The 19369-nt window shown below is 43.5% G+C and overlaps 1 protein-coding gene across 1 annotated transcript in view; it reads right to left on the bottom strand.

Moving 5' to 3' along the window:
• Positions 1 to 491: 491 nt before the first annotated feature.
• Positions 492 to 19369, bottom strand: part of LOC106577615 (adhesion G protein-coupled receptor A3-like) — a 58700-nt gene continuing 39822 nt past the window's right edge. The window contains exons 11-19 of the mRNA XM_014155829.2: positions 19071 to 19232; positions 18071 to 18274; positions 17128 to 17335; positions 16531 to 16739; positions 8406 to 8530; positions 6431 to 6554; positions 5474 to 5619; positions 4137 to 4232; positions 492 to 2370 (exon numbers count right to left, since the gene is read on the bottom strand). Coding sequence (XP_014011304.2) covers positions 873 to 2370; positions 4137 to 4232; positions 5474 to 5619; positions 6431 to 6554; positions 8406 to 8530; positions 16531 to 16739; positions 17128 to 17335; positions 18071 to 18274; positions 19071 to 19232 — 2772 coding nt within the window. The 3' untranslated portion in view covers positions 492 to 872. The remainder of the gene's footprint in view (positions 2371 to 4136; positions 4233 to 5473; positions 5620 to 6430; positions 6555 to 8405; positions 8531 to 16530; positions 16740 to 17127; positions 17336 to 18070; positions 18275 to 19070; positions 19233 to 19369) is intronic.

Below are 19369 nucleotides of genomic sequence, written 5' to 3'. Positions count from 1 at the left end.
TAGGGCAGATCCTCCAGCATGGATTGCCCCTAGGCCCTATACGGGGATTACTAATCAACGGATTAAGACCAGTACATGATAACTGACAATGGGATGCATCTAACAGACTAAATGATGGCAATCCATCCCTCTCCAACACATTGTGCGGTAAAGTACAGCTCAGTCGTCACTCCTCCCCACTCTTTCCTAACAGATATATCTAGCAGTAAAAAGCACTGATGGTCTGCTACAGAGAGGGGAGAGGTATAGAGGTGAAGATGCACTGCATTAATTATCCTCTCCTCTCATTGCTGACAGTGACTCTTGCTGTCAAATCACTGCAGGCGTTGTGGACCCCTTGAGCAAGCCAGTGGTTCCTTGAGCTTGTCAAGGAACCACTGACAGTAGGGGAACTTTTGAGAACCAAGATGCTTTGACTCACCTTCGCACTCTTGAAATATGCCGGAGTCAAGGTTAACCGAGAACAGGGGAATGAGAGACTTTCAATTAGGTGAATGGAAATAGAAACTGTTGGTTTATTACGTTGAAACAAACTAGAAAATACAAAAGAACCAGCCCAATGGATATGCATGATACAGTAACGGTACAGACCATGTAGTTTCACGTACAAAACTCGAGAACAGTGTAACCAATCGGGATGAAATGATATAAAAATAGACCATTTATAAAATGTCTACTACAGAAACAGACGAGTGGCATCCAAAACACACACTTTCACAAACTCAAAATAGTGGGACTATTTTTCCCAATACATTTTAAAAAAAATAAAAAATATTGTACACAAATCTAAAAAGCAACAATAGTAGAAAATAAAATTTCACAGTTGAAGGGTAGAGCACGTGATATCCAGTCTTTGGTGCAGAAAACATTCGCTACACGGTAGTTTCGTGTTTCCATAGGCCAGTCTTTATGTTGGCCGAGCTCGAGCTCTCTGTGTTGATTAAAGGCATGTTCTGCCCGTTGTCTTTCAGCGTGCCGTTTTGTGTAGCCAGGTTGAGCCCGTACGATTTGGGCTGGCCCTCCACCAGTTCTGTATTATTGGGCTGCTTTACACGACCACTGCTTTTACTCGTAACGGAAGCAGCAGTCCCAACCCCCTCACTTTCCCCACCTGATCCTACTATTGTTCCTACACTTCCACTTCCAACTCCTCTGACAGCCCCGTTGCCCAGGGTGCTAGTGCTGCCCCCTCCCTTGTCGGCATAGCGCGAGCGTCGGGGCAGGGACGTGCTGGCGTCGCTGCTGTCCTGTTGCATCTGGCTCTGGAGGCGCTCTCTGTAGGCCATGTAGGCTGCCCGTCGGCTGCTCCGTGCCTGCTGACTGTCGTGGTGTTCATGGCGATGCCGCCTGTGGGGGGCGCTCTGCACGCTGCTGTCCACGCTGGTGGGCACGTCATAGGCGTACTCGCGCAGCACCGTGAGTCGGCTGGCCCGGTGGGCCCGCGCCCTGTTCTTGTGGTGCCGGCCCGCGTGTCCGTTGGTGGCGGCAGTGGGATTGTTGTTGTTGTTGACGGGCCGGAACTGCACCTCCACAGGCGCCACGTGCATCTTGATCTCGTTGTCCACAGAGTGCTCAGTCAGGCTGTTGTCCAGCAAGGCTGCACCATTGGCCGGCGCGGGCAGGGGTATTAGGGGCAGGGACTTGTTCTGCGCCGCCTCTGCATGCAGATTGGTCAGTTTACTTCCCTGGGCGGAGTTTCGCATGCTGGGGACACTCTTATTGGTGCAGGATGACTCAGCGCTGCTGTGGGCACACTTGACTGCATCGCCATTGCCCCTACCAACCGACCCAGCCGCGGAGGCCGTGGATGTCCCCGGCAGCGGCAGCAGGGCGTCCTCTTGCGCAGAGTAGGCCCGTCTCCCAGGGCAACAGGCCTGAGCCCAGTGGCGCCTCATGTCCTGGCGGTTGACGCAGTGGTGCGCCATTAGAAAGCCACCCAGGGCCAGCGCCGCCACGCCAAACAGGCAGGAGAACACCAGGTCGGCCGGCCTCTCCTGGGACACGGCCATGGCGCCAAACACCCACAGCGCAGCGTAGAGCCCAAGAGCCGCGGCCGCGCCCAGGAGCTGCACCGCGAACGTATGCTCGTTCTCCAAGGCAAACAGGGACACGGCGTGGGGAGCCGAAACTGTGGAGGACGAGGCGTCGTGGGGGTGGAGGTGGAGAAGGGTGGCTGGGACATCTCCGGCCTCGCTGCCTGCTACCGCCAGTCGCCGCTGCTCCTCTGCGGGCTCTTTGAGTTCGTAGCGGCGCTCAGGGTGGCGTCGCAGCTGGAGGAGGATGCTAAGGAAATACATGCAGTCCACGAAGACGATGAAGCTGACAGGGCCGTAGAAGGCCCCCAGGCTGGGCTCCCACGCCATCCAGCAACTGAGAGACACACAGAGGGGGAAGGCATCAGTACAAACAGTAAATATTTATGTTAATGTGGTACACACGCACGTTATCATTCACACAAATGTAGTATGCAGTGGTGTTGATATGTCAGCAAAAACATATGTTGGCAATGGAGCCATATGACATGTATTAGGGTCGTGCCACAAAGAGTGCCTTTGATATTTTAAGTAGAAATTATGCACCAATACTGAATGTTAAAAGCCTGTTATATTAAATGAATTGTCCTTTAAAATAGACCAAATTGTTTATTCAATAAATCAGATTTTTTTATGTATAAATACTTGCTAAAGTGCCAAAATTCAGAATCTTCACATGTCCCTCCATCAACCAACTGTGTCACTTCTTGGAAGATTTGAACCTCTTAACCCCCAAATTTCACCATCATTGTAAAGCCCTAGTTATTTTGTTGCTTTACAAAGTCATTTCTGAGATAATCATTTATTTAATGTGATGAGTGATTCATTTACATATGTCCCTCATTTTAAGGTCAACCCTGTTACGTGAACTGAAATCGTGTTAATGGTGAACCTATTCCTTTTTGTTATTATTGCAAAAGAAACATTAAACATTTAATAGGCAAATAATAATGTTAAAGCAGGTGAGCTGGTTCTCTTTTGGGGCATTTTCTGATGTTTTGTGGCGGAAAACTAAGCATAACACGTCAACCCTGTAGATAGGCAAGAAATGTTTTCACAATTTCATTTTGCCACTCCTATTTGCACACAACAAGCTTCCCATGTCACAAGCGGATTTATGGCCGATTTAAGGCGAAAAAAATCAACCCAATTAGTCATAAGTTACTTTATTTGGCATTTAATAGGCACTTACTATAGTATTTTTCTCTCTTTATGACAGAATGTTTGAATGAGGTGAAATCAAAAAGTTACACTTTTCAAAAGGCACCGAAGTGGTGGAACGACCCATGACAAATCTTTGCATAATGAGTCACTGGATGAGTCAAGTGCCAACCATTCAAGTGGTCCAACCTTTAAAAAAATATATATAATAACTTCATCATTTCAAGTTTGACTCAACCCCTTATCTCATTAAATCAGGTAAAGGCACACGTGCACGCATTGAGTCTCTTTGTATTAAACATCCTGCTCTTCCTATTCTCAGAGAATCTGTTCCAGAAAATTCCACAGGGCGGTTTCCATTCGTCTCGGTAGCTGTGAATTAATTAAACTCCAAAGACTTCCAGGTCCAGATTTCCAAATTACTCAGTGCGCTTATGCAACCCAAACAGCTGCCACCATAAAAGAGAAAGGGGGGAGCGAGCAAGAACAAGAGAGAGAGAACATGAGAATGAGAGAAAAAGAGGACGAAAGAGAAGAGAACGATAGATTAAGAAAATGGCAGAAGATTTCAGAGAAAAGAGAGCGAGAAGAGTGAAAGAGAAAGACAGAAAGACAGAACACGAGATCGAGAGAAAAAGGAGTGAAACTGGCAGCAGACGTGAGGTGCCGAGACACTATAAATAGCGCTCCCTAATCGGGTTCTCAGAACTTCACAGGGACTCAGAACTTTTCCTATCCCCGCTAAATATGTGTTATTTACATAAATCCACACATGCATTCTGGTCAGTCAAAAACAAAAGGCAATTTCTCTTGGGTATAGTTTTGTCTATATACACACAAAGCCTTCTGGCGAGATACAATGTAACAGAATTTCCATAAACACACAGTATAGTAGAAGGACTAATTGGTTTCCATACAATGTGACAGACTGGCACTACTTACTATGCCGCGTTGGCCTGACTACCGTAGTTCTTGATGTTGGCGGCTGCGGTTATGCCACAGACTATGATCGGTATCCCTCCGCCTATTAGGTAGAACCTGGTAGGAAAAGGTATTGGAAAAATAACTTATTAAGACCTGCTTTCTTGTGGAAGAGATCAAATTGGTGGTAGAGATGGTATGTATGCTTTAGGCCTCTATAGTAACACCCTGTGATGGAATTTAAATCAACAACACAAACCAACCTTTCTCCCTCCATAAGTCACAGAGATAAGAGAAACCTTTCTAGAATATATTTCAATAGTATTAGCAGCTCCTTGTAAAGGGAGAGAAAAACATTCAAATGTGAATATACAGCATTTCAACTACAGTGCACACACTTGTCGGACTCGCTAGATGCCATGAAAGTGGTACTTCCTGGTTCCTCGTTTTGAAGGTCAAGAATTGTCTTCAAATTTACACCGTCAAATTCATGAAAACATGGTCATTTAAACATGTATATTAAAATGTATAAGTGTTTCCGAGTGAATTTACCATATGCCAGTTTTCAATGTATTTGACGGCCAAGACGAAGCATGAAGCCGAAAAGTCATTAGAACTACACACTTTAACTACAACTCCCACCAGCTGTATGTATGTATGTATATATATATATATATATATATATATATATATATATATATATATATATATATATATATATATATATATACATATACACACACACACACACACACACACACACACATACATATATACATATATACATATATATACATATATACACACACACACACACACACACACACACACACATACATATATACATATATATACATATATATATATATATATCTCACTTTCAACAGCTTGCTGGTCTACAAAAAAAAAAATAGGTTTTGTATTTCTTTTAAGTACTGGCTGGCAATGTTCAGTAAAAAAGCCACAGCGTAATCTAATATAAAACACATCAAATGGACTGTAACTAAAGGGTTTTTACCGTCCTGTGAGTCCTCAACTCAAGCAAGCAAGCTCCAGCATGCTAACTAGACTACAGGAGTTGTAATTCAAATGAGACTAACTTTCGCCGATGTGTCTTACTTATTAAGCATAAAATATTTCGATAAAAGGCATCAGGTACGAGCAAATCAATGCACAAATATGAATATAATTTTATATATATATCTTATATGACTGCGTTTTCATGAATTTGATGATATAAGCTTGAAGCCCATTCAAAAACTGTACAGAACTAGAATCAGGAAGTAGGCAGGGCTTTCATAGGGTATAATGACCAAGCAGTTTCATAACAGTGCATTGTGGGAACTGTAGTATTTTACCTCAGCATGGGTCGTGGAGGGGGCGGGGGCTCGTCCAGCTCTTCATAGCGCTTGGCCTTGCGAGTCACCTGCTTGTAGATGTTGCGTGCCGTCACGCCCACCCACAGAGCCGTGGCCAGGGTAGAGTAGTGCAGAATGATGCCCACCTAAAAACAAGACAACAATCTCAGTCCAACTTCAAACAAAAACCTTAGCTGTGAAAAGGTTCAGTGCCCCAAACTGTACAAGTGTACCAAGTTTCATGCTTTTATGAAAAAGTGGAAGATTTTTTCCATATATTTTGCCTGGACTATATGAAGGCTTTATAGAGCATTCATACATTCTACATAGGCGCTATATAGATGCTTCACAAATTATTTGTGGGCAAAATACTAGGCATTTTCTGAAAATTAACTTCATAAAATGTTATTGTACTAATTGTCAGTTGTTGAAATTCCTTGACAAAGTAGAGCCTAGCTGTCGGATATCCTTTATTGCTGGTAAATACTGGAAAACCAGTATTTTCCCAGATGTTCTCTACCAGCCGGGCCCTTTGTATGAGAGACAATTCATTAATAAAAGAACCCAGTGAAGATCAGCAGGGGCTGCCTTCAGCTGAAATATAAATACTTGAGAGACAGGCCGAGTCCCGATTCTCCACCCTTCTCCCAAAGTGTGCACTTGCACACATCTCATCATGGATTTCACAAATGGTGTAAACTCCCTCTAGCCAATCCAATGCATTTCAATCTATGGCGGCAAGTGCACACTTTGGGAGAAAGGTGGAGAGTCGGGACTCAGCCACAAGTCCAGAATCACAGTATGTTGCCAAAGGCACATCTTTCTCCACAACATCTTGAGATCCCCATATAATTGTGAGATGCTTTGGGCACGGGAAGGCAGGTTGCCAGTCTGCATGGTAGGCAGATAGGCTTGCACACCAGGGGGGTATGGTGGGTAGTAGGGGGGAATACTCACGGCTTGGCACACGCTGGCGTAGCGTGTCTGGTTGATGCCACCCACAAAGACGCCACAGGTGAGGAAGATGTGGAGGCAGAGGTTGACCAGCATGTGCCAGTACTTACGGCTGATCCGGACAGACCTGAACACGCAAACACACAAAACTGACATGGTAAGATTCAGCAAATACATGCTGAGCTCAGGGAATAAAATATGATAGCCAAATGTAAAAAAAAAAAGCTATTTGTACATTTGACAAATTCAAAATCTTTGTTGTAATTTTGAATGAGTTTGGAATGGTATAGATACACTTGTGGAGTGGTGAAAATCTTACTGGAGCCTGGACAGTATTGGTTCCCAAACTTCTTTGCATTGTGACCCAACCAATAAGAAACCTTCTGGCCTCAAATCTTATGCTGCGACCCGAAAACGAGTCACAGTCCACCATTTGGTAATATACACTGTTTTAGATACCGTACTACTAATAAGATTGGTACTTGGAATTGTCATGGCGTTGCCCTGTTGGTAAGGTTTATGACCCCCATAAATACCTTTCCCCATTTTCTCTCTCTACTATACAGATTGGACTCTTAGAAAGCCCTTTGTTAACATAGAGAGAGTCTGGTAACATCAAAAGGTTGTGGAACGGAACCATATTTCGGTAATCCAACCAGTTGAAAATATCCGTTGGTACATAAAGTATATGATGTCAGATCAGTTGTCATCTGAGACATTATTACTGATGATAGGATGACAAACTGTCACATCCTAGTTATCAGATTCACATGGAATTGTTGTGCAATTTAAATGTTTAAATATGAAACTATTTGTGAAAAGATTAAATGTAATTTTAGCTTCTAAATGAGAGAATTATTTTCATAAGTGGCCCCGCCCAAGTGAACAGACATTGGTTGTGAACTATGCAACACGCCCTTCTTTCCACCACTACAAAAGCTCATTGACGAAAGTCAACCTTGTGTTCCCGATGACGTGAGGACTGCTGTCCATACGTTTAAAAGGGCTAATATCAACTACAGAACTAAGCCAACCTCAGCGTGAGCTCTGGTTGAACGGCAACTTGGTATGAACTTTGAACTCTTACTCACTAAAGAAGTGATACATCCTAGACGTTGAGTTAGCAGCAGCAGCTGTAAACGTGGGCTAGGAAAGGACGGACAATCTCTTCAGAAAGACTACTACAACGTATCCGTTCTACCACACGACGTTCTATCACAAGACATATTCTTCAAAGGACAAGGGAGATCTCTGCTGGGCAACACAGTCTTCCATCTACGACCGATCTACCAAAGCGCAACTCAGAGTAAATATTTATTGCATTTTCCTTTTCCAAATAGGCGGTTATTTAGAATGCATAATATTCTGTATTTACAATAGCATAGCTTCATAAGGTCCGATAGAGACCCAATCCTTTTGTTCCTCAGTCTTCCCGCGCTTTCATTCAAACCCAACCCCCTTTCTTTGTGTAACCAGCCATCATATCGGTTCCGTCCGCTCGGGACATTTTCTTGTATGGCATAATTAGTGATCAATGTATGATCCATCCTGTGTATATGTAATTCTGTGATTATTTAGGTATTTAGTAAATAAATAACTAAACCAAATGTTGTATTGCTGATTCAACTTGTTAGTCAGGGTTCGTGAAGATAGCCAAGAATTTTACAACGTTCAGATGAGACTGAATAAGGTGACGATTAATTATTGACTGCTATTGATATAAAAGATTACCAGGTCTTTAAGAGTCTATTCGGAAGACAACAGCTCTATAAACATTCTTCCGTGGTGCCCTGACTTTCTAGTTAATTACATTTACATGATTAGTTTGATCTGGTAATATTAATTACAGAGAAATTATTTTATAAAATAGCATGTCATATCACTTAATCCGGCATAGCAAAGACACGACCGTATCTTATATACCTGGTATACACTGTATTAGACTCTAACAGGACGAGTATGCAGGTAGAGCTGTTACCTGTGGTGGTATATGTAACTGATGATGATGATCAGTAGACAGAGCAGGAGGACGATAGCCGTGGCGTAGATGACTGGGTGGAGAGGCTCGATGCTGGGAGAGAAATACTCCACCCCAGTAAGATCCTGTGGGATCAAATCAAATTGTTATGCACCGAATACAAAAGGTGTAGACCTTACCGTGAAATGCTTACTTAGAAGCCCAATGCAGTTCAATAAATAAGAGTTAAGAAAATATTTACAAAATAAACTAAAGTAAAAAATAAAAAGTTACACAAAATAACAACAAGGCTATATACAGGGGGTACCGGTACCAATGTGTCAATGTGCGGGGGTACAGGTTAGTCGAGGTAATTTGTATATGTAGGTAGGGGTAAGATGGACTCTGCATAGATAATAAACAGTGAGTAGCAACAAAAACAAAGGGGGGGTCAATGTAAATAGTCTTGGGGGCCATTTGATTAATTGTTCGGCAGTCTTATGGCTTGGGGGTAGAAGCTGTTAAGGAGCCTTTTCGACCTAGACTTGGCGCTCCGGTACTGATTGCCGTGCGGTAGCAGAGAGAACAGTCTATGACTTCGGCGACTGACGATTTTTGGGGCCTTCCTCTGACACCGCCTAGTATTATAGGTCCTGGATGGCAGGAAGCTTGGCCCCCAGTAATGGACTAGGCCGTACACGCTATCCTCTGTACGCCTTTTTTTAAACCTCTATTAACTAGGCAAGTCCGTTAAGAACAAATTCTTATTTTCAATGACGGCCTAGGAACAGTGGATTAACTCCCTTGTTCAGGGGCTTTGGGGATTTGATCTTGCAACCTTTCAGTTACTTGTCCAACGCTCTAACCACTAGGCTATCTGCCTTACGGTCAGATGACGAGCAGTTGCCATACCAAGCGGTGATGCAACCGGTCAGGATGCTCTCGATGGTGCAGCTGTAGAACTTTGAGAATCTGGGGACCCATGCCAAATCTTTTCCGCCTCCTGAGGGGGAAAAGGTGTTGTCGTGCCCTCTTCATGACTGTCTTGGTGTGTTTGGACCATGATAGTTTGGTGATGTGGACACCAAGGAACTTGAAACTCTCGACCTGCTCCACTACAGCCCTGTTGATGTTAATGGGGGCCTGTTTGGTCCTCCTTTTCCTGTAGTCCACGATCAGCTCCTTTGTCTTGCTCACATTAAGGGAGAGGTTGTTGTCCTGGCACCACACTGCCAAGTCTCTGACCTCCTCCCTATAGGCTGTCTCATCGTTGTTGGTGATCAGGCCTACCACTGTTCTGTCATTAGAAAACAAAATGATGGTGTTGGAGTTGTGCCTGGCCACACAGTGAACAGGAAGTACAGGAGGGGACAAAGCACGCACCCCTGAGGGGCCCCAGTGTTGAGGATCAGTGTGGCAGATGTGTTGATGCCTACCCTTACCACCTTGGGACGGCCCGTCAGGAAGTCCAGGATCCAGTTGCAGGAGGTGTTTAGTCTCAGGGCCCTTAGCTTAGTGATGAGCTTTGTGGGCACTATGGTGTTGAATGCTGAGCTGTAGTCAATGAACAGCATTCTAACATATGTGTTCCTTTTTTCCAGGTGGGAAAGGGCAGTGTGGAGTGCGATTGAGGTATGTGAATTGGAGTGGGTCTAGGGTATCTGGATGATGGTGTTGATGTGAGCCAGGACCAGCCTGTCAAAACACTTCATGGCTACCGATGTGAGTGCTATGGGTCGGTAGTCATTTAGGCAGGTTACCTTCGCTTTCTTGGGCACAGAGACTATGGTGGTCTGCTTGAAACATGGAGATATTCAAGACTCGGCCTTGTTAATGTTGACCTGTTTAAAGGTCTTGCTCACATCGGCTACGGAGAGCGTGATAACACAGTCGCCCGGAACAGCTGGTGCTCTCATGCATGCTTCAGTGATACTTGCCTCGAAGCGAGCATAAAAAGGTCTTTAGCTCTTCTTGTAGGCTCACGTCACTGGCCAGCTCACGGTTGGGTTTTCCTTTGTAGTCCGTAACAGTTTGCAAGCCCTGCCACACACATCCAAGCCCTGCCACAGCGTCAGAGCCGGTGTAGTAGGATTCCATCTTAGTCCTGTATTGACGTTTTGCCTGTTTGATGGTTTCGTCGGAGGGCATAGCATGATTTCTTATAAGCATCCGGATTAGTGTCCTGCTCCTTGAAAGCGGCAGCTCTAGCCTTTGGCTCGGTGCGGATGTTGCATGTAATCTATTGCTTCTGGTTGGGATATGTACAGTTGAAGTCGGAAGTTTACATACACTTATGTTGGAGGCATTATAACTCGTTTGTCAACCAATCCACAAATGTATTGTTAACAAACTATAGTTTTAGCCAGTCGGTTAAGACACCTACTTTGTGCATGACACAAGTAATTTTTACAACAATTGTTTACAGACAGATTATTTCACTTATAATTCACTGTATCACAATTCCAGTGGGTCAGAAGTATACATACACTAAGTTGACTGTGCCCTTAAACAGCTTGGGAAATTCCAGAAAATTATGTCATGGCTTTAGAAGCTTCTGATAGGCTAATTGACATCATTTGAGCCAATTGGAGGTGTACCTGTGGATGTATTTCAAGGCCTACCTTCAAACTCAGTGCCTCTTTGCTTGACATCATGTGAAAATCTAAAGAAATCAGCCAAGACCTCTACAAATCTGGTTCATCCTTGGAAGCAATTTCCGAACGCCTGAAGGCACCATGTTCATCTGTACAAACAATAGCATGCAAGTATAAACACCATGGGCCCACGCAGCCGTCAAACTGCTCAGGAAGGAGACACGTTCTGTCTCCTAGAGATGAGTGCACTTTGGTGTGAAAAGTGCAAATCAATCACAGAACAACAACAAAGGACCTTGTGAAGATGCTGGAGGAAACAGGTACAAAAGTATCTATATCCACAGTAAAACGAGTCCTACATCGACATAACCTGAAAGGCCGCTCAACAAGGAAGAAGCCACTGCTCCAAAACTGCCATAAAAAAGCCAGACTACGGTTTGCAACTGCACATGGGGACAAAGATCGTACTTTTTGGAGAAATGTCCTCTGGTCTGATGAAACAAAAATAGAACTGTTTGTCCATAATGACCATTGTTATGTTTGGAGGAAAAAGGGGGATGCTTGCAAGCCGAAGAACACCATCCCAACCGTGAAGCACGGGGGTGGCAGCATCATGTTGTGGGGGTGCTTTGCTGCAGGAGGGGCTGGTGCACTTCACAAAATAGATGGCATCATGAGGGAGGAAAATGATGTGGATATATTGAAGCAACATCTCAAGACATCAGTCAGGAAGTTAAAGCTTGGTCACAAATGGGTCTTCCAAATGGACAATGACCCCAAGCCTACTTCAAAAGTTGTGGCAAAATGGCTTAAGGACAACAAAGTCAAGGTATTGGAGTGGCCATCACAAAGCCCTGACCTCAATCCTACAGAACATTTGTGGGCAGAACTGAAAAAGCGTGTATGAGCAAGGAGGCCTACAAACCTGACTCAGTTACACCAGCTCTGTCAGGAGCTGTTTAAAGGCACCATCAACTTAGTGTATGTAAACTTCTGACCCACTGGAATTGTGATACAGGAAATTATAATTGAAATAATCTGTCTGTAAACAGTTGGGAAAATTACTTGTGTCATGCACAAAGTAGATGTCCTAACCGACTGGCCAAAACTATAGTTTGTTAACAAGAATTTTGTGAAGTGGTTGAAAAACTAGTTTTAATGACTCCAACCTAAGTGTATGTAAACCTCCGACTTCAACTGCACGTACGGTCACTGTGGGGACGACGTCGCCGGTCCACTTATTGATGAAGCCGATGACTGAGGTGGAATACTCCTCAATGTCATTGGAAGAATCCCGGAACATATTCCTGTCTGTGCTAGAAAAACAGTCCTGTATCGTAGCATCCGTGTCATCTGACCACTTCTGTATTGAGCGAGACACTGGTACTACCTGCTTTAGTTTTTTCTTGTTAGCAGGAATCAGGAGGATAGAATTAGGATAGAATCAGATTTGCCAAATGGAGGGCGAGGGAGAGCTTTGTATGCGTCTCTGTGTATGGAGTAAAGGTGGTCTAGTTTTTTTCCTCCTCTGGTTGCACATTTTACATGCTTATAGAAATGAGGTCAAACTGATTTCAGTTCGCCTGCATTAAAGTCCCCAGCCACTAGGAGTGCCGCTTCTGGAAGAGCATTTTCTGGTTTGCTTATAGCCTTATACAGCTCGTTGAGTGCGGTCCTACTGCCTGCATCGGTTTGTGGTGGTAAATAGACAGCCACAAATAATATAGATGAGAAAACTCAACAGCCAGTGTAATCCCGTGGCGCGATATTCAAATACCTTAGAAATGCTATTACTTCAATTTCTCAAACATATGACTATTTTACACCATTTTAAAGATAAGACTCTCGTTAATCTAACCACACTGTACAATTTCAAAAAGGCTTTACAACGAAAGCAAAACATTAGATTATGTCAGCAGAGTACCCAGACAGAAATAATCAGACACCCATTTTTCAAGCTAGCATATAATGTCACATAAACCCAAACCACAGCTAAATGCAGCACTAACCTTTGATGATCTTCATCAGATGACACCCCTAGGACATTATGTTATACAATACATGCATGTTTTGTTCAATCAAGTCCATATTTATATCAAAAAACAGCTTTTTACATTAGCATGTGACTAGCATGTGACTAGCATTCCCACCGAACACTTCCGGTGAATTTACTAAATTACTCACGATAAACGTTCACAAAAAACATAACAATTATTTTAAGAATTATAGATACAGAACTCCTTTATGCACTCGCTATGTCCGATTTTAAAATAGCTTTTCGGTGAAAGCACATTTTGCAATATTCTGAGTAGATAGCCCGGCCATCACAGGCTAGCTATTTTGACACCCACCAAGTGTGGTACTCACCAAACTCCGATTTACTATTAGAAAAGTTTGATTACCTTTGCTGTTCTTCGTCAGAATGCACTCCCAGGACTTCTACTTCAATAACAAATGTTGGTTTGGTTCCAAATAATCCATAGTTATATCCAAATAGCGGCGTTTTGTTCGTGCATTCAAGACACTATCCGAAGGGTAAAGAAGGGTGACGCGCCCGACGCATTTCGAGACAAAAAATTTCAAAATATTCCATTACCGTACTTCGAAGCATGTCAAACGCTGTTTAAAATCAATTTTTATGCGATTTTTCTCGTAAAAAAGCGATAATATTCCGACCGGGAGTCGTTGTTTTCGTTCAAAGAGAGAGAAAGTAAACATGGTGTCGGCTCGTGCACGCGCCTCCAGTCTCATTGTCCTCAGATCGACCACTATCCAAATGCACTACTGTTTTTCAGCCATGGCCTGCAAAGCCACCATTCATCGTTCTGGCGCCTTCTGAGAGCCTATGGGAGCGTTAGAAAATGTCACGTTATGCCAGAGATCCCCTGTTTTGGTTAGAGATGATCAAGAAGGCCAAGAAATAGTCAGAGAGCGCTTCCTGTTTGGAATCTTCTCAGGTTTTGGCCTGCCAAATGAGTTCTGTTATACTCACAGACACCATTCAAACAGTTTTAGAAACTTTAGGGTATTTTCTATCCAAATCAAACAATTATATGCATATTCTAGTTACTGGGGAGGAGTAGTAACCAGATTAAATCGGGTACGTTTTTTATCCGGCCGTGCAAATACTGCCCCCTATCCCCAACAGGTTAAGTACTCTACCTCAGGGGAGCAATACCTCAAGACTTCTTTAATATTAGACATTGCGCACCAGACAAATAGACACACACCCCCGCCCCTCGTCTTACCAGACGTAGCTGCTCTTTCCTGCCGATGCACGGAAAACACAGCCAGCTCTATTTATCCGTGTTGTCGTTCAGCCATGACTCGGTGAAACAAGATACCGTTTTTAATGTCCTGTTGGTAGGATAGTCTTGATCGTAGATCATCCTGTTCATTTTCCAGTGATTGCTCGTTGGCTAATAGGACTGATGGTAGTGGCGGTTTACCCACTTGCCGAAGAAATCTCAAAAGGCCCCCCGACCTCCGCCTCCTTTGTCTTTTCTTCATGCGAATGACGAGGATTTGGGCCTGGTCTCGGGAAAGCAGTATGTCCTTTGCTTCGGACTCATTAAAGAAAAAAATCTTCGTCCAGTTCGAGGTGAAGCTCTTTTTGGTAGCAGCAACATTATGTACAAAATAAGTTACAAACCATGTGAAAAAAACTAACAAAATAGCACAGTTGGTTAGGAGCCCGTAAAACGGCAGCCATCCCCTCCCGCGCAATTATTAAAAAATACACATTGCATGTTAAAATGTCATCACTTAAGACAATGTATCGTACAATAACAAATTAACCTCTATGGGCTAGGTGGGACGCTTGCGTCCCACCTACTCAACAGCCAGTGTAATCCCGTGGCGCGATATTCAAATACCTCAAAAATGCAAAAACTTCAATTTTTCAAACATATTACTATTTTACACCATTTTAAAGACAAGACTCTCGTTAATCTAACCACACTGTCCGATTTCAAAAAGGCTTTACAACGAAAACAAAACATTAGATTATGTCAGCAGAGTACCCAGCCAGAAATAATCAGACACCCATTTTTCAAGCTAGCATATAATGTCACATAAACCCAAACCACAGCTAAATGCAGCACTAACATTTGATGATCTTCATCAGATGACAACCCTAGGACATTATGTTATACAATACATGCATGTTTTGTTCAATCAAGTTCATATTTATATAAAAAACCAGCTTTTTACATTAGCATGTGACTAGCATGTGACTAGCATTCCCACCGAACACTGCCGGTGAATTTACTAAATTACTCACGATAAACGTTCACAAAAAACATAACAATTATTTTAAGAATTATAGATACAGAACTCCTCTATGCACTCGATATGTCCGATTTTAAAATAGCTTTTCGGTGAAAGCACATTTTGCAATATTCTCAGTAGATAGCCCGGCATCACAGGGCTAGCTATTTAGACACCCAGCAAGTTTAGCACTCACCAAAGTCAGATTTACTATAAGAAAAATGTTATTACCTTTGCTGTTCTTCGTCAGAATGCACTCCCAGGACTTCTACTTCAATAACAAATGTTGGTTTGGTCCCAAATAATCCATTGTTATATCCAAACAGCGGCGTTTTGTTCGTGCGTTCAAGACACTATCCGAAAGGGTAAATAAGGGTGACGAGCATGGCGCATTTTGTGACAAAAAAATTCTAAATATTCCATTACCGTACTTCGAAGCATGTCAACCGCTGTTTAAAATCAATTTTTATGCAATTTTTCTCGTAAAAAAGCGATAATATTCCGACCGGGAATCTGCGTTTAGGTAAAAAGAGGAAAGAAAATAAAAAACGGGGTCGACTCGTGCACGCGCCTAAGCCCATTGTCCTCTGATCGGCCACTTGCCAAACGCGATAATGTGTTTCAGCCAGAGGCTGCCTCAATATCATTCAGCTTTTTCCCGGGCTCTGAGAGCCTATGGGAGCCGTAGGAAGTGTCACGTTACAGCAAAGATCCTCAGTCTTCAATAAAAAGAGCCAAGATGAACAACAACTTGTCAGACAGGGCACTTCCTGTTCAGAATCTTCTCAGGTTTTTGCCTGCCATATGAGTTCTGTTATACTCACAGACACCATTCAAACAGTTTTAGAAACTTTAGGGTGTTTTCTATCCAAAGTCAATAATTATATGCATATTCTAGTTACTGGGCAGGAGTAGTAACCAGATTAAATCGGGTACGTTTTTTATCCGGCCGTGTCAATACTGCCCCTTAGCCCTAACAGGTTAAACCTGACGAAAAGCCAATTTCGCCAACTCAGGAGATTGTCATGTGGTTGGGCCAAAACTTAACAGGAAGTGTATATAGAATGTATGAACCCAAACAGATGGGGGAAAGGCTAATGTCTCGAAAATAGTAAGGTTGTCACGATATCACTATCCTAATACTCAGAAGTATCATGGCAAGAAAACACAACAAGAAGCTAACTAGATTTCCTGAGGAAAATAGCCCTTGTTGGGAACAAACAACCTTAAGTTGTCAGATTTGTTCATTAAGTTTAAAGGCCAGGAACCCCCTGGCCACTCACCATGAGCACGGCATAGTTGCTGAGCGAGTCACAGGAGAGCGTGGTGAAGTTGTCGTGGTGGCCCAGGAGACGGCAGCCCTCGCTTTGCCAACCGCCCTGCCCGCCCAACAGGCTGAAGTTCCAGCAGGCGGGCACGGCGTCAGTGCCGCGGGCAAACCTCCGCAGTGTGGCGTTCACCGGCATCCGCAGGCCGCGCAGTGGGAAACCCTCTGACCAGAGAGAGAGGCATTAGTCTTGACGGTCAAAGCATGTCATGGTTCTTATCTTTATGAATCTAATCAATCATTTTGCATTTTCAAAAACCTGCTGTAACAAAAAAACATATTGCCATCTCACACGTAATTAACAGAGAATATAATGGCCTCAAACACTTTCACTACATACAACCAAAAGTTGTAAAGCTTTTCCTACACTCTAAAATGTCAAATTACAGATGGATCCTAAATCAAGTCTTTGCAAGCTTTAATCAACATCTATTCATTCTAATAACATGTGTTGCCCATACCATAAAATTCACTATTAAAACAAGTCACAACAACATCTTGAACAAAACCATCTAATACTATAGTGATACAGTGAGGTCCATGCCAGACTCACCTATCTTGGCCAGGAGCACGGGGGTGGCCACATTCCTCCTCTTTCCCCCGTCGGCCAGCAGGGTGGAGTTGCCCGTGGAGGGGAAGAGCTTGCCGTTGCGGAAGGCCAGCAGGTGGAACTTGTAGACGTTGTCACCGGCCTGGCCCGGGACAGAGTACTGGGAGAACAGAGAGGGGGGGAGCTGCAGGGACGCCTCTACTATGGTGTTCTAGGGAGAGAAAGAGGCTATTTATTCTATAATTGTATTTATATTTTATTTCTACAGGAGAATCCCATTGAGATTAAAATAATGGAGTTATCAGTATAACTGTGGAATTCTGGGTAACGCTTTATTCTACAGTTCATCGTTTTAACATGTGTTATGGGTGAACGTCACATGACAATGCACCTCATTAAAGACGTCCACATTTTTCCCCATCTGAAACTGTTTGTGCATATTATGACAACATTTTGTGACGTTTTGGTCTTTGGTACGTTTTTTGGGGGGCTGTTTGTGCACACAACACAGCCAAAGTCTACGCCCCTAGGGATTCTGTAATTAAGTGTGTGTTGTCATTCAACAAGAGACGACTCTTTTTCCTGCACATTTTGTCACTTGAGAAATACTGCACCAAACAGATTAGTTCGATGTAAAATTGCACGACTAAACAAAAACATCAACATTTATGACAGATTTCTTAAATTATCTTAGACTAATTCTGACTGTTTTGAGGAAGTGTATAATGACTACGGCGTCTCAAGATGGACAAGCAAAGTTCTTTTAAGGGAGTTTACGTCCCCTAGCAGAGTTCTGCTAGGAGCAAGCCGAACCAAGTATGCAGACGCCTTAAGGAGGCCTGTTTCAATTAACAAGACTGCTGCTGCTTGCTCTTTGCGGTCTAGACTGGGTTACTTTATAAGCACTTTGTGATCGACTCCCTTATGGACATTCCTGTATACTGACCTTAAGAGCAAGGCTGGACAAGGTGCTGGTGATGTTACACTTGAAGCTGAGCTGGCGGTCAGGGTTGCCGTCTAGGTCGATGCGTGGACCCAGGTCTCTGATCCCAACACGTTCAGGCATCAGCTTCTGAAACAGTGTGCAGGTCATGCCGTTGAAGCTGCTCGCCTTGATGGCGTGGGCCTCCAGAGCGATGTTATGGGAATTCTGGGAACAAATAATAGGAATTAGAGAAAGAATAATACACGAGGCCAAATGAAGAACAATAAGATCAGATGGGCTTTTAAATTCAAATAGTGGAAAACACACACACACACACACACACACACACACACACACACACACACACACACACACACACACACACACACACACACACACACACACACACACACAGAGAGACAGTAGACCAGCTTCATGTGCGTCTCCCAATGCTGCTTAGGATTTGGTCTGTAGAGTTGTAATAGGACATTATTGTCACGTCCTGGCCAGTATAAGGGTTAATTGTTATTGTAGTTTGGTCAGGACGTGGCAGAGGGTATTTGGTTTATGTGGTTCGGGGTGGTGTTTTTTCTAAAAGGGCATTTGATTTAAGTATTCCGGGGTTTTTGGGCACTGTTCCTTGTTTATGTAATTCTATGTTTAGTCTAGGTAATCTGTTTCTATGTTGAGTTAATTGGGGTGGACTTCCAATTGAAGGCAGCTGTGTGGTGTTGCCTTTGATTGGAAGTCCTATATTAGTTGGGTGTGTTTGTCTGTGTATTTGTGGGAGATTGTTTCGTGTTTAGCGTGTGTGAGCTTAACAGGACTGTCAGTATATCGTGAGTTCGTTTTGTTATTTTTGTATGTTCATCTTTGAGTTTATTAAACGTTCAAAATGAACTATCTCAACTCTGCTGCATATGGGTCCTCATTTTCCGACGATGATTTCGCCATATCGTCTGACGACCAAGAAATCCCTGACAATTATATACTGTGATCTCATGATTTACTGTGATCTTACGGTGGAGTAGGTCTGGGCTGTGCTGGCTAGGCGGTGTACAGCAATCCTCTGGAGACACTCCACGATGCGGGAGCAGGCCCTGGCCTCGCGCTGAGCCATCCACAGCAACCGCTCATCAGCCAGCATCAGGTTACTGGAGATGTCCACCATCACGTCCCCCAACTGAGACAGACAGAACAGGGTTAACACACACGCCAAGAAACAACATAACTACACGCTAATAGTTACCTGCACATACACGCAGGGCCACAGACAGGCACATGCATACACCGGCCATATCAATCGAAACAATAACACAA

Source organism: Salmo salar, chromosome ssa18 (genome assembly GCF_905237065.1).
Source record: "Salmo salar chromosome ssa18, Ssal_v3.1, whole genome shotgun sequence".
NCBI classification, from domain to species: Eukaryota; Metazoa; Chordata; class Actinopteri; order Salmoniformes; family Salmonidae; genus Salmo; species Salmo salar.
The sequence above is the reverse complement of the archived record's forward strand: the minus strand, read 5'-3'. Positions and strand labels throughout refer to the sequence as shown.